Genomic DNA, 14,670 nt, shown 5'->3' with positions numbered 1-14,670 from the left:
ATGTGAATTACAAGTTAAATATATGTGATTTACATGTAAATCACATCTAATGCATTTGTGAATTACATGTAATTCACATGTAATTCACAATAAGGATTCACATGTAATTCATTTGTTAATTACATGTAATTCACATGTAATTTAAAATCGGGATTCATGTGTAATTAATTTTTGAATTACATGTAATTCACATGTAAATCACATATAATTCACATGTAATTTACAATAGGGATTCACATGTAATTCATTTGTTAATTAATTGTAATTCACATGTAATTCACAATAGGCATTCACAAGTAAATCACCTGTTATTCACATGTAAATAACATGTAATTGACATGTAAATCACATTTAATTCACAATAGAGATTCATATGTAAATAAAATGTAATTCACAATATGAATTCACTTGTAAATCACATGAATTCATTTTTAGAATGTAATTCATAATAGGCATTTACAAGTAAATCACATGTAATTCATTCGTGAATTACATGTAATTCATATTTAAATTACATTATATTTACATGTGAATCACATATAATTCATATATGATTCACATGTAAATATCATATGTGAATTACATGTTATTTAACCACAAGCTACAAACAACAAACTACCACCATCAAATATTCATATAAATATCATTGTTTTGATATTTATAAATAATCTAAATATCATTTGTGATTTACATGTGAATCATATGTGAATTACAAGTGAAATATATGTGATTTACATGTAAATCACATGTAATTCATATGTAAATTACGTTATATTTACATGTAATTCATATGTAAATCACATGTAATTCACAATATGGATTCACATGTAAATGGGATTCACATGTAATTAATTTGTCACTTACATGTAATTCACATGTAAATCAAAAGTAATTCACAATATGGATTCATTTGTGAATCATATGTGAATTACAAGTGAAATATATGTGATTTACATGTAAATCACATCTAATGCATGTGTGAATTACATGTAAATCACATGTAATTCATAATAGGGATTCACATGTAATTTATTTGTTAATTTCATGTAATTCACATGTAAATCATATGTACTTCACAATCAGGATTCACATGTAATTAATTTCTGAATTACATCTAATTCACATGTAATTCATTTGTTAATTATATGTAATTCACATATAAATCAAATGTAATTCACAATAGGCATTCACAAGTAAATCTACTGTAATTCACATGTAAATAACATGAAATTCATAATAGGCATTCATATGTAAATAAAATGTAATTCACAATATGAATTCACTTGTAAATCACATGAATTCATTTTTAGAATGTAATTCACATGTAATTCATAATAGGCATTTACAAGTAAATCACATGTAATTCATTTGTGAATTATATGTAATTCATATTTAAATTACATGATATTTACATGTGAATCACATATAATTCATATGTGATTCACATGTAAATATCATATGTGAATTACATGCTATTTAACCACAAGCTACAAACAACAACCTACCACCATCAAATATTCATATACATATCATTGTTTTGATATTTATAAATAATCTAAATATCATTTGTGATTTACATGTGAATGATATGTGAATTACAAGTGAAATATATGTGATTTACATGTAAATTACATGTAATTCATTTGTGAATTACATGTAATTCACACGTAATTCATTTGTGATTTAAATGTAATTTACATGTATATAAAATGTAATTCACAATAGGGATTCACATGTACTTAATTTGTTAATTACATGTAATTCACATGTAAATCACCTGTAATTCACAATCGGGATTCACATCTAATTAATTTGTGAATTACATGCAATTCACATGTAAATCAGATGTAATTCACAATAGGGATTCACATGCAATTTATTTCTTAATTACATGTATTTCACATGTAAAGTACATGTAATTCACAATAGGCATTCACATGTAATTCATTTGTTAATTACATGTAATTCACCTGTAAATCCCATGTAATTCGAAATAGGAATTCACAAGTAAATCATATGTAATTCACAAGTAAATCACATGTAATTCACATGTTAATCACATGTATTTCACAATAGGGATTCACATGTAAATCACATGTAATTTATAATAGGTATTCGCATGTAGTTAGTTTGTGAATTACATGTAATTCACATGTAAATCACTTGTAATTCACAAAAAGGATTCACATATAAATCACATGTAATTCACAATAGGAATTCACATGTAAGATTCAAATGATAATCAAATGAATTCATTTATGAATGTAATTCACATGTAAATCACATATAATTCACAATAAGCATTCACAAGTAAATCACATGTAATTTATTTGTGAATTACATGTAATTCACATGTACTTTATATGTAAATTACATGATAGTTACATGTGAATCACATATAATTCATATGTGATTCACATGTAAATATTATATATGAATTACATGTTATTTAACCACCAACAACAAACAACAAACTACCACCATCACAAATTCAGATAAATATCATTGCTTTTATATTTGTAAATCATCCAAATATCATATGTGATTTACATGTAAATCATATGTGAACTACAAGTGAAATATACGTGATTCACATGTAATTCATTTGATAATTACATGTAATTCACATGTAAATCATATTTAATTCACAATCGGGATTCACATGTAATTAACTTGTGAATTACATGTAATTCACATATAAATCACATGTAATTCACAATCGGGATTCATATGTAATTACTTTGTGAGCTACATGTAATTCACAATTGGGATTTACATGTAATTAATTTGTTAATTACATGTAAATCACATGTAATTCATAATAGGCATTCACAAGTAAATCACATGTAATTCAAATGTAAATAATATGTAATTCACAATAGGGAATCACATGTAAATCACATGTAATTCACAACAAGGATTCATATGGAATTAATTTGTGAATTACATGTAATTCACATGTGAATCACATGTAATTTATAACAAGGATTCACATCTAAATCACTTGTAATTCACAATAGGAATTCACATGTAAATCACATTGAAGTTAAATGTGTTTGATAGTGTCGCGCTCGTTGTTAAAAGAAGTTTGCAGGTAGAAATGCTACATGTTGAAATGTGATTATATCACATTAGAATATGAAGGAAGGTATATTCCATTCTGGAATTTAACTTCATTAAAGACCGAGTCTAAGCGTCGCATCGTGCGATGAGAGGTTAGTAGAGCACGACCCATCGGTTTGTTACAATAGATAAAGGAAAGTATTTATCCTAAGAATAAGAAGGAGTCCATAATAAAGACTTATTTGGTAACTCGAGGGTTACGATTGAAAGTACAACATAGTACGATAAGCAGATGCAAGATTGGACATCGTCTGCGGTCAAGAAAGCCATAGAGTTAAAAACTCTTTCGAGGAAACATAGAATTTACGGTTATTACCTAGGATGAAGAGATAGCGTATGGAATCATTATACAAGTTCTATTTTCGTTGATGATTCCGGGACGTAATCATCCTAAGGGAGAGATAATTGTAACGCCCGTAGATCCGGGCTAGTCAATTAGAGACGTTAAGCGTCAAAAATGACTTTTTTATGGAAGATTATTTTGAAGGAATAATCTTAATTAAGTTATAGTATATGTTACAAGGTTTCCGTGCATATAAGGAACGCCGAAATCCGAGTTATAACGAAGAAGTTATGACCTGTCGAAGTTTCGCGACAGAACCAGCACGACCCAGCATGACCAAGCGAGATAAATAGTGAATTTAAGGTAGATAGATATCTATCCTTAGTGATCTAAATGAGAATTGAAGATCTCATCGATAGTAGTGCAACGACGGAAAGACGGACGGAATCAGAGTTCAGATAAAGGAGTTATGAATTTCGAACGGAGTTTTCCTGTCTCGGCCTACTAAAAATAATATATAAGTAATATACTTATAATATATTAAAAATAAAGTCAAAATTATCCAATGGAGTCTAAACGAGAGATGTATAGCATAATCTCACCTTCTCGGCGATATAAAGAACGTCGAAAATGGAGTTCGTATGCGAAAGTTATGAATTTCTGAAGTTCGGGGCGCGAAACCCCAAAACTGTCAGAGACCACGACGTGGCAAGCAGTGCCATGACGTGGCAAGTGTCCTGACACCTCCGGGAGGCCCCCAGATGCTACTTGGGATGATGCATGCAGTGACGACCAAGCCCACGACGTGGAAAAGGTTGCCACGACGTGGCAAGGGCCAAATTTTCCCTATAAATAGATTTGAAGGGCCAGCCGTTTAGGGTTGCTATTTTCTCCACTCTCTCCCGTTTTGCCTCGATTTGCGTGCCAGAAATACCCCGAAGCCCCGGTAATATTCCCGAGTCCCGAAGCAAGTCCCGAGATCCCGAATATCCCGAGAAGTGCGGTTTCCGAGCCGAAGCTCTGCCCGCGAGAAGTTCGATTTTTGTAGAGATCTTCCAGATCCGCTGAGGATTACTACTTTTGCAAGTCGTAGTGCTGTCCGATCATCTTCTGATCAAGTGAGTGTATACTACCTTTCATAAACGCAATAATAATACAAGTATGGTTTGAGTGTATTAAGTATATTGTTGTTTATATGTGTGAGTGTGTGGTTACTTTCTTCTAACGTATAATTATGAAGTATTTTATACGAAATACGTGTTATGTGTATATTTTGTGTTATATGTGTGAATGTATATTCACTTTCTTCTATCTCATAGATACGATTTACTCTCTATGAAATACATGTTATGTGTATGTGTCTTATCTGTTGTTTTGGAATATGTATTGAATGAGAATGCTATACAGGTTTTAAACTATGTATAAAAATATATATTTTTTTATCTACTAATATGTCGGGTAGAGAATGGGTAGATAGTTGTGTGATAAACAGATGAGAGGCCTCGATGTCATTGTAATCCAGTCATCTAGCGGAATTTAGATGACGACCACGAACTTTTTAGACAGTACAGTGGAACGCTAGCAGGCTCATAACCTGTAGGTGTTAATGAACTTGGGTGTTCATTCGCTGTATTCCATCCCCCTCATGGTTGCCTTATTTGACTTATATTGCTGAGGAACCCCCGAAGCATGTGTTGTCGCCCCGATGAAATATTCTTAGACTAGGTCCCTTATGTTAGTTGTCTTAGGGACGTAAGGTGAGAATAACGGGAATGGGTAATCGGGTTATTGTTGGTTGGTGGAAATTAAATATAATTATTTATTGTGGGTTGAAAACCCTATATGCTCACCAGGCTCCCAAGCCTGACCCACTCAGTTTTCTTTGTATCACAGGTATTAATACGAAGACATATTTCACACAGAGATTTAAAGGAGATATAAATCAATTGTGTAATTAAATGTAAGTTCTGTTTATGCTTATATGTCTGTATCAGAACATGACATCCCGATGTTTTATTATTAAATGAAAATACATTCTCTTTGAGAAATGCTTTGATAAGTTATTACCTTATCTTGTTTTGGGAACAAATTCCGCAACCATTTTCTTTAAAAGATTACTCTGATTTTATAAAACAAAGCATAAACAAATCGGTCTTTTCTGGCCGTAAAAATGAGGATGTCACATTTTCTCTTGTGTATTTGAATTCTATTGTATTTAGATTTCCATTGTATTTTGATTTCTTACATGGCAACTACCAGCACATATGAATAGGATATATTCTACAAGGCCATAGCTTATATTTTGCCCCGAGCCGGAAATTGTCTTCGAACGGGCCTGAGTCGTAAGTCACTTGTTTTTTAAATAATTTCACAGGTTATCAGGAAACTATAAGTTCTTAATTATACATAAGTGTGTGTGTGTGTGTGTGTCTATTAGGGCTGTCAAATCGGGCAGTTGTGTCTTGTTTTTGTCTGACACGACAGACACGACAAAGTTTTGCATACCACGAACACGGCACGACACGACAAAGATAATATTATATAATTATTAGTGTATTTCATTCATATTTAAAGATATACAACACGAGAAAAACGACAAACACGAAAAACTCGACAACCACATGCTTAATCGTATCAATTTCGTGTCGATTTATGAACACGAACACGGCATCGTTTTTTTAATCTTGACACGAACACGACACGAACACAAATTCGAATTTTGATTTTGTCTCGATTTCGTTTCGTTTCATGAATTTTTTTCGTGTCGTATCATAAATTGACACCCTTAGTGTCTATATATATATATATATATATATATATATATATATATATATATATATATATATATATATATATATATATATATATATATATATATATATTTAAGGTGTCAAAAAGTCAAGTAAAAAAATAGTTATTGACAAACGTAAAACTAAATTAAATTAAAATAGTTACTATAAAAAATATTAAAATAACATAAATATGTAAATTAAGTAAAAATTCACCATTTAATTAACTTATTTTAATGAAGTACCGATTATAAAAAATATATAAAAATCTTTAATGTTATATCAGATTATAGTATATAAATTTTTAAATTCCATTATAACATTTAAATAATTTACTAAAGTATGGACTCATTTTAATTTTTGTAAATAATTTATTTTTTAAAATAAATGATATATATATATATATATATATATATATATATATATATATATATATATATATATATATATATATATATATATATATATAAGCTGAGGGAACCATAGTTACACAAATAATAAAACTTCCATAGTACAAACTCGTAACTATTAATCAGTTATATTAAATATATTATTAAATAAGATATTTTTTAGTTATATATAATTATAATCGTTGGTTTAAATAAATATGTGACTTTATAATTTGTATTAATTTTATTTTAATTTTTATTCCAATTTTATTAATTTAATATAATTAAAGTAGAATATTTAAAATTTAAAATTTAAAATGAAGAATCAATAGTTTGACAAATAATATAACATTAATTAAGAGGTATATTAGGATAACACATGGTAAAAGAAGAATAAACATATTATTTTACTAGAATTATAATAATTAAGAGATTCAAAAGAAAATTACCATTTTTACAAATTATTCGAATAATATATTATTTTTATACATATAGAACCTATTATAAGTTTTTTTTTGCATATTATAATATTAATTTTTTATTTTTTATAATATTTCTATAGAATATTACATGTAATATTATTTATATTTTATAGACAAAATTTTATGAAAATGCTTTATTTAATTACTGATTTTTTATTATTACTATAAAAAAATGCAAAAATTACTAATATGAGCATCTCCAACACACTCTTATTCTTCTTTATTTCCTTCATTTATTCCTCTATTCCTCTCCAACCCTACCTCATTTTGGGGGAAATAAATAGTATAACATCATATTTGGTGTTATACTATTCATTTTCTCCAACATGGAGATGAATTTTGAGTTATTGGTTTTAGTCCATCGTTTTATATATTTATACATTTTTTGTTTTTTTTACCTATTAATTATTATTTTATTTAATACTTATACATATTGTGTTATATATAAAATTATATTAATTAATTATCAATATAACTTTTTTTTATTTGTTTACCAAATTCATATTAAAATTTAAATACATATTGAAATTTTAAAACACAATAACTTAATTTACAAAAACTTATAATTACGTATTATAAATATAATGTTATTTATTTAATATTATTGTATTAAAAAAATATAAATTATATATTTGTTAAAACAAAATTAATAGAAGGATTGTATTTGATAATTTATATAATTTAAATGAATGAAATATACTTTTGAAGGTACAATGGGTTAAAATAAAATATGATTGAAAATGAAACACTATATATCCTATTTTTTTACTTTATTTTTATTGGAAAAAAATAAAAATACCTTGGAGATAAGTGTATTCATTTTTTTTTAATCTATTTTTTCCTATATATATAGAGGAAGGTATCTTACGACCTGCTCTGTTTATATTCAACATCTATCTCTCTCTCTCTCCCCGTGTGTGCGTGTGCGTGTGCGTGATGGCCAAATCTCATGTACTCCGCGCATATATACTTGTACTATACATGATTAACAACTTCGTTTCCAGCATTCTAACCAAATTCACTCCATGGAGAACCCCTTCATTTTCATCACTCCCACTGCCTCTTGAAATCGCAACCAAACTGTATGCAGACTCCACTTCCATTAAAACAGCTTCGTCTGACTTCGGTAAACTTCTTCAAGAAACCCCGTTTGCCGTTTTCTATCCGTCAACCGTTTCTGACATCGTCCACCTCGTGAAATCCTCCTACACCTCTTCTTCTCCCTTCAAGATCGCCGCTAGAGGCCATGGCCACTCCATCGATGGTCAGGCGATGGCAAAAGATGGCGTGGTGGTGGAAATGACGTCTTTAAATGGTGGTATTAAAGTTTCTTGGAGTGATTATTTAGGGTTTTATGCTGATGTTGGTGGTGAGCAGCTTTGGATCGATGTTTTGAGGACGACGTTGGACCACGGATTGGCTCCTGTTTCATGGACAGATTACTTGTATCTTACTGTCGGTGGTACGCTTTCTAACGCAGGGATTAGTGGACAGACTTTTCTTCATGGTCCTCAGATCAGCAACGTGCATGAACTGGATGTCATAACTGGTACATGTACACAGAACTATATGCATTCACATAATTTGGTTAACTGTTAACTGGACATTTCATTTTGTTCAATATCTAATTAAAACACATTTAAAAGCATAAATAAAGTGACGTTTCTGTCTCTTCCTATATATACAAACTGAAAACAGATGCATGCACACAAGACTATGGATTCTTAGACTAGTTAATTTAGGTTGGGTGGATCACGTTTGAAGACCAAAAATACCTCACTTGAAAGTGACTGGTTATTATATCAGAGAGGTGAATTGGAACTAAAATTCTTGATGTGTTTCTTGATGATTTTCAGGAAAAGGGGAGTTCATGACTTGTTCTAAAAACATGAACTCTGAACTCTTTTATGGAGTTCTTGGAGGTCTTGGTCAATTTGGGATCATAACTAGGGCAAGAATTGTTCTAGACAAGGCACCGACAAGAGTAAGATCATTAAAGACTTATGGAAAATGAGTGTACCCTTTAATGCGTACATACTCATGATCACATGTAAAATATACTAACGTGTATATTTTCATATTTAATTTTGAGAGTACGTTTCTGTTATGATTTTAATTTTTTTGTGATTTCTTATAGGTGAAATGGGTTCGAATGATTTACGAAGACTTTGGTATCTTCACAAAGGATCAAGAACACTTAATCTCAATTAATCATGGGCTCAATTATGTTGAAGGCTCTATAATCATGAAGAAGAGTCCTGCAAACAATTGGAGATCTTCTTTTTACTCAATCCTTGATGAAGAGAAAGTAAATTCTTTAGCATCAAAATGTGGGGTCGTTTATAGCTTAGAAGTAGTCAAGTACTACGATGAATTCAGCGTACAACCCAACAATGAGGTACTCTTCATCATGTGCATGGCATAATAATCCAAACAATTCGACATTTGCAACCTGTATGCTCAATATTTCAATATTTTGTATGTACTTACAGGAACTTGATGACATATTCAAAGATTTGAGCTTCAAAACAGGATTTATTTTCAAGAAAGATGTTTCATTTGTTGATTTTCTGAATAGAGTGAGAATTGAAGAACTAAAGCTTCAATGTAAAGGATTGTGGGATGTTCCTCATCCTTGGCTAAATCTATTTGTCCCAAAATCGGGCATTTTGGAATTTAATCAACACGTATTCGTTGATATTATTCAAAACGAGGCCAAGAGCTCGGGCCCATTTCTCGTGTACCCGATGAAGCGGACAAAGTAATTAAATATTAATTTCTCATAATATTTCGAATTGTTAGAGTACGTAGTACACTAGTGTGTCTATATATTAATTTCCATACCAAACAAAAAAAATTCTTAGTAAAACAAATTACGACATGAGTTAAATGTTTTTAAAATTAGTAACTTTTTTTCTTCACAAAGTAAAAGTTAATATTATTGATTTCTCTTGTCGCTTTTTCCTAGAAACCATATCTCATTATTAAGAAAACAATCTTCTTCTCGTTAACAATTTTAACTGAAAAAAAATTGTTCTAAAATTACAGATGGGATGATAGGATGTCGGCCACCATACCAGACGAAGATGAAGATGTGTTTTACACCATTGGTTTATTGCATTCCGCAAGAAACACCGAAGATGGGAAAATCATCGACGATCAAAACAAAAAGATATTACATGTATGTGCTGAAATTGGAATAGAAATCAAGCAATATCTTCCAAGATATTACACAACAAAAGAAGAGTGGATAAAGCATTTCGGTGCAAAATGGAGTTTATTTGAAGAAAGGAAAGCTAAGTATGATCCAAAAATGATATTGTCTCCCGGGCAAAGAATTTTCTAATTGCAGCTAAGGGAATAATTTGATTATATATATATATATATATATATATATATATATATATATATATATATATATATATATATATATATATATATATATATATATATATATATAGTATTCATGTTGAAATATTGGTTATGATATCTAATTATATAAATATATATTAATATATTAATTCTAAACATAGCTTATGAACAGTAATGTTTACTTTTTGTCACTTTTGGCCCAAAATTATCTATACTTTGAGGTTCTTTTTGTTTACTTTTTGTCACTTTTGGCCCAAAATTATCTATACTTTGAGGTTCTTTTTGTTCTTGCTGCCATTTGAAAAATGTTATTTAAAGGTGGATCTTGGTATTGGATTGTAATCTATTTAATGTAAGATACAAGGTTCTATTATTATAATAATTTCAATGTAGGTTACCTAGTTTGTCTACATATATGCATATATAACATGGGTTAAGTTCAAATGAGAATACTATTTAATGTGAGAACATGAGAATACTACTTTATGTTAACATAAAGTAGTGTTCTCACGTTCTCACATTAAATAGTGTTCTCATTTGAACTTAACCTTGCATAACATTATATATATATATATATATATATATATATATATATATATATATATATATATATATATTAATTTTAAACATGACTTATGAAAAGTAGTTATTAGTTTATGTCACTTTTCCCTAAATATAACTATATTTTGACAAATGTGGTCTTTTTTTGGTTTTGCTACCGTTTGAATGAGTGTTCTTTAGATGTGCACATTTGTATTGTATTGTAATCCATTTTATTTGTAATAGGAGGGTCTATTAGTATAATAACCAGGGAAGAATCCCGCTTTGTGGGATTTGATGCGTCGAAGAAAATGAACAAAACGGGAAGATTTTATTATAGGTCTAGGAAGTGTCTAACAGAAGAACATCAAAGTAAAATCGCTTAAATGGTGTTAAAAAAAGACAGATTTAATGAAGAAAACACAAAGAAATCACCAGAGGACATAGTGAAAATTAAATAAAAAACAATGACTTAACATAACATCTTAACCTTCATAAATAATCTCATAACAATTGGTATTATCAACTAAACACATTCTAAAGTCATTTTAAATCTACTTTCAAAAAGATTTAGTAAAATACAATTATAAGCCCTTGACTATTATTTTCCTAAAGCACACACTTTCTTAGAGCACAAAACAAAAAGACAGAGTAGTTTTATTATCATTAAAAAACAATTCATACCCTCAGTCAAGTTTCGTCTCTAAAGCTCTTGGAAGAGGTTAGTTTTCTCATATCCTATTGCAAAGTTTCTTTAAATATCGTTTTGTTTGATTCCGTTTGACTAATTTTATGTTCTTCCTGCGATGATCATAGTTATAATTTAGAAGTATGGACCGAAGCAGTGGTAAAAATGATATTTTTGGGAAAGAATTTGACAATTCTCTATAATTAGATAACTCAAAAAAACATTAACTAGTGTGAGGATCAGAGCATAAACGATCCAAGCAACTGTTAGTTTGTCATCTTTAAAGAAAAAAAGATTTTCCTCATATTGATCGTCTCTTCATTCTAGCAGCAGCAACCTAGTAGTAAAAGTTTATGGGTTGAACCTATTAAAGTAGATGATAGCTATAATATAGTAGTATCAAACATCCCATTTTGCTAAATCAGACCAAAATAGAATCAAAGCAATAGCACCATAATTATGGCATGCCAATGTGCCTAAATGTATGTTTAACCATAATCAATAATACAACAACATATGCTATCATCTTTCAATTCAATTGAAAAAGTGGCACAATATGACTTTTGGGTCCACCCCTGATAAAGACTACAACTAATGAGATAATAAATCATTTTAACAAATAATATTTCATTTGGAAAACATGATTCTGATATGCTACCACTTGGTATCACCCATACGGCTGTTACCAGTTACTTTTGCAGAAATTACATACAAAATAAAGCTCTTGTTGGTTTAGGCATTCCATCAAATGGATGGCAAGCAAGCTGGAAGTGGCTTGACCCCTTTAGCTAACCAAATACTGAAATCAAACAGATTAAAAAGAAACCAACTAATACCAGAAAACCAACCACCGTAATTGAACAAAATGAAAAATAATATGAATACCTAACCAAAAGATAAGCAACAACTAATTGATGTGTCAACAAGGTGTTAGGAAGATTTCATTCCAGTGAGCTTGGACTTTTTCGGATCAATCACGCAACCAATTTATGTTTAGAAGAGGAATTGGTAATAAGTTGAGGTGAAAGAGGAACTTCATCTAAATATTCATATGAAATTGAGGTAAATTGTCAAGTGAAACTCATCCACCACTACCAACCTTCCTAACGCCCCAACTGCTGCCTTCCTCACCGCCCAATCATCACTATTCAAAAACTCAACAAAGCAAGGAATCAAGGAATTAAGTGAATTACGGTTAGATGAGGCGCCGCCAACTGCATAAATGTTTTGCCCTAGAAATAGAAAGAAAGCAAGAAGAAATCAGAACATGTCAAAGGAAACGGTGTGTTGGAGAGCCTTGGGAACACGCGATCGATTGAAGCTAGGAAGAAAGGAATCGAAGAATTTCTCATTCGTTGTTTAGAATGGAGCACATGAACATCATTATAGATACAGTTCGGTTTCCTACTGCCTTGATCATGTTTCCCTCCTTCTTCTTTCAATATCTCCTTTTCCATTTTATTCTGAATCTGTGCCTCTCACTTATGGATGCAACCCTAAAATCTTTCCCGCAGCTAGGACTAACCTAGACGTCCGTCGTCTGGAAAACAATAGAATTTTATTGTGTAGTGAAGTGAATCGTCTGCCATATCTCAACGAAGCAAGCGGCGTATGTAATTAAAAATGCAAAAATGGTGGAACTGGGAGATGTTTGTGAGGAGGGATTAAACTTACCAATGCAGACAACTAAATTGAACAGTTTCTAGGGTTACATGGAAGGGATGTCGATGTGTTCGAAGAGAGATGGAGGGTTTTGGAGCGATGGTGTGAAGCATCCAGAATTCAACGGAGGCGATGAAGTGAAAATAGAAGCAAACACGGGGCTAAGAGTCAATGAAATTAGTTGAGTCAACAGAAGAACTGATGAACACCCAACACGTAGATGATATATATGGACTTGACACCACATGTAATCCACTATCTCTAAAAACACCAAACAAAAATAAAATTAACGAAACGTAGACCAGGAAAGAGAAAAGGGGAAAAATTCAACCAATCATAGAGAGGTGTTGTGACAAAGGTACCTCTCAATTAATATTTATATAAATTTCATTGAAGGTTACCTAGTTTATCCACATGTATGTATGTACAACATTAAAAATTACAAGGTATATATATATATATATATATATATATATATATATATATATATATATATATATATATATATATATATATATTAAACATGGCTTATGAACACTAATGCTTAGTTTATATCACTTTTGGCCCAAAGTTATCTATACTTTGACAAATATGGACTTCCTGTTTGGGCAACTTTTGGTCTTGGTGCCATTTGAAAGAGTGTTATTTGGAGATGGACTTTAGATTGTGTTGTAATCTTATTAATTTATAATAGGTGGCTGTGTTAGTATAATAATTTTATTACAAGTTGCATAGTTTATCCACATGTATGTATGTATAACATTATAAGTTACAGGATAAATATTTAAGAACATCCATAACTAGAGTTATTTTATATGTTTTTTTTATATCAAAAAGCTTTCAAAAACTTTTTAAATTAAAAATTGGAGAAGTATTTTCAAACCAAAGGTTTTTCAAGTGCTTATAAAATATGAACCTTTTATTCGTGAGGTTTTTCAATGATTCATTATGGTGGGTATCATATATTTCAATTGTTAGAAGAGAACCTCCGTAAAAACATATAAACAAGTAAATTTAAATAAGTAAATAGAAAATCTATTGTATTCTAGAGATAGAATGAGTTTTTTTGTTAAAAATTTTTTAGGGAAAAAGCTCAACTGGAAAAACACTCATATTGTCTAACACAGTAAATTTTCAAATCAAAATTTTCATTTTCAAACACAATAAAACACATGTCACATTTTCTCAAAAATGTCAAGTATCAAATATCAACACATATTTTAAAAATTGTTTATCACAAATCCAGGATCCTCCAAAAATATATCGCCAGCTCAGGTGTGTGTACAATCAAGTTGGTGCCTTCCCGCGATCATCGGAACTACCTGAAGCATATATCACATAA

At 30.1% G+C, this 14,670-nt stretch overlaps 1 protein-coding gene across 1 annotated transcript; it reads left to right on the top strand.

Annotated features, from left to right (window-relative positions):
* Positions 1–7,956: 7,956 nt before the first annotated feature.
* On the top strand, positions 7,957–10,423 carry CKX3 (cytokinin oxidase 3). The gene is made up of 5 exons (XM_078962690.1): positions 7,957–8,615; positions 8,923–9,050; positions 9,204–9,464; positions 9,559–9,827; positions 10,115–10,423. The coding sequence occupies exons 1-5, from the start codon at positions 8,003–8,005 to the stop codon at positions 10,410–10,412; spliced, it is 1,569 nt and encodes a 522-aa protein (XP_078818816.1). The 5' UTR covers positions 7,957–8,002; the 3' UTR covers positions 10,413–10,423.
* Positions 10,424–14,670: the final 4,247 nt, after the last annotated feature.

The sequence above is a fragment of the Lactuca saligna genome, chromosome 7 (genome assembly GCF_052625555.1).
Source record: "Lactuca saligna cultivar CGN05327 chromosome 7, ASM5262555v1, whole genome shotgun sequence".
NCBI lineage: Eukaryota > Viridiplantae > Streptophyta > Magnoliopsida > Asterales > Asteraceae > Lactuca > Lactuca saligna.
The sequence above is the reverse complement of the archived record's forward strand: the minus strand, read 5'-3'. Positions and strand labels throughout refer to the sequence as shown.

Coding starts and splice junctions, on each gene's coding strand:
- CKX3 (XM_078962690.1), top strand. CDS start 8,003: ATGGCCAAATCTCATGTACTCCGCGCATATATACTTGTACTATACATG. Junction 8,616..8,922: donor TGAACTGGATGTCATAACTG/GTACATGTACAC, acceptor GATGATTTTCAG/GAAAAGGGGAGTTCATGACT. Junction 9,051..9,203: donor TAGACAAGGCACCGACAAGA/GTAAGATCATTA, acceptor GATTTCTTATAG/GTGAAATGGGTTCGAATGAT.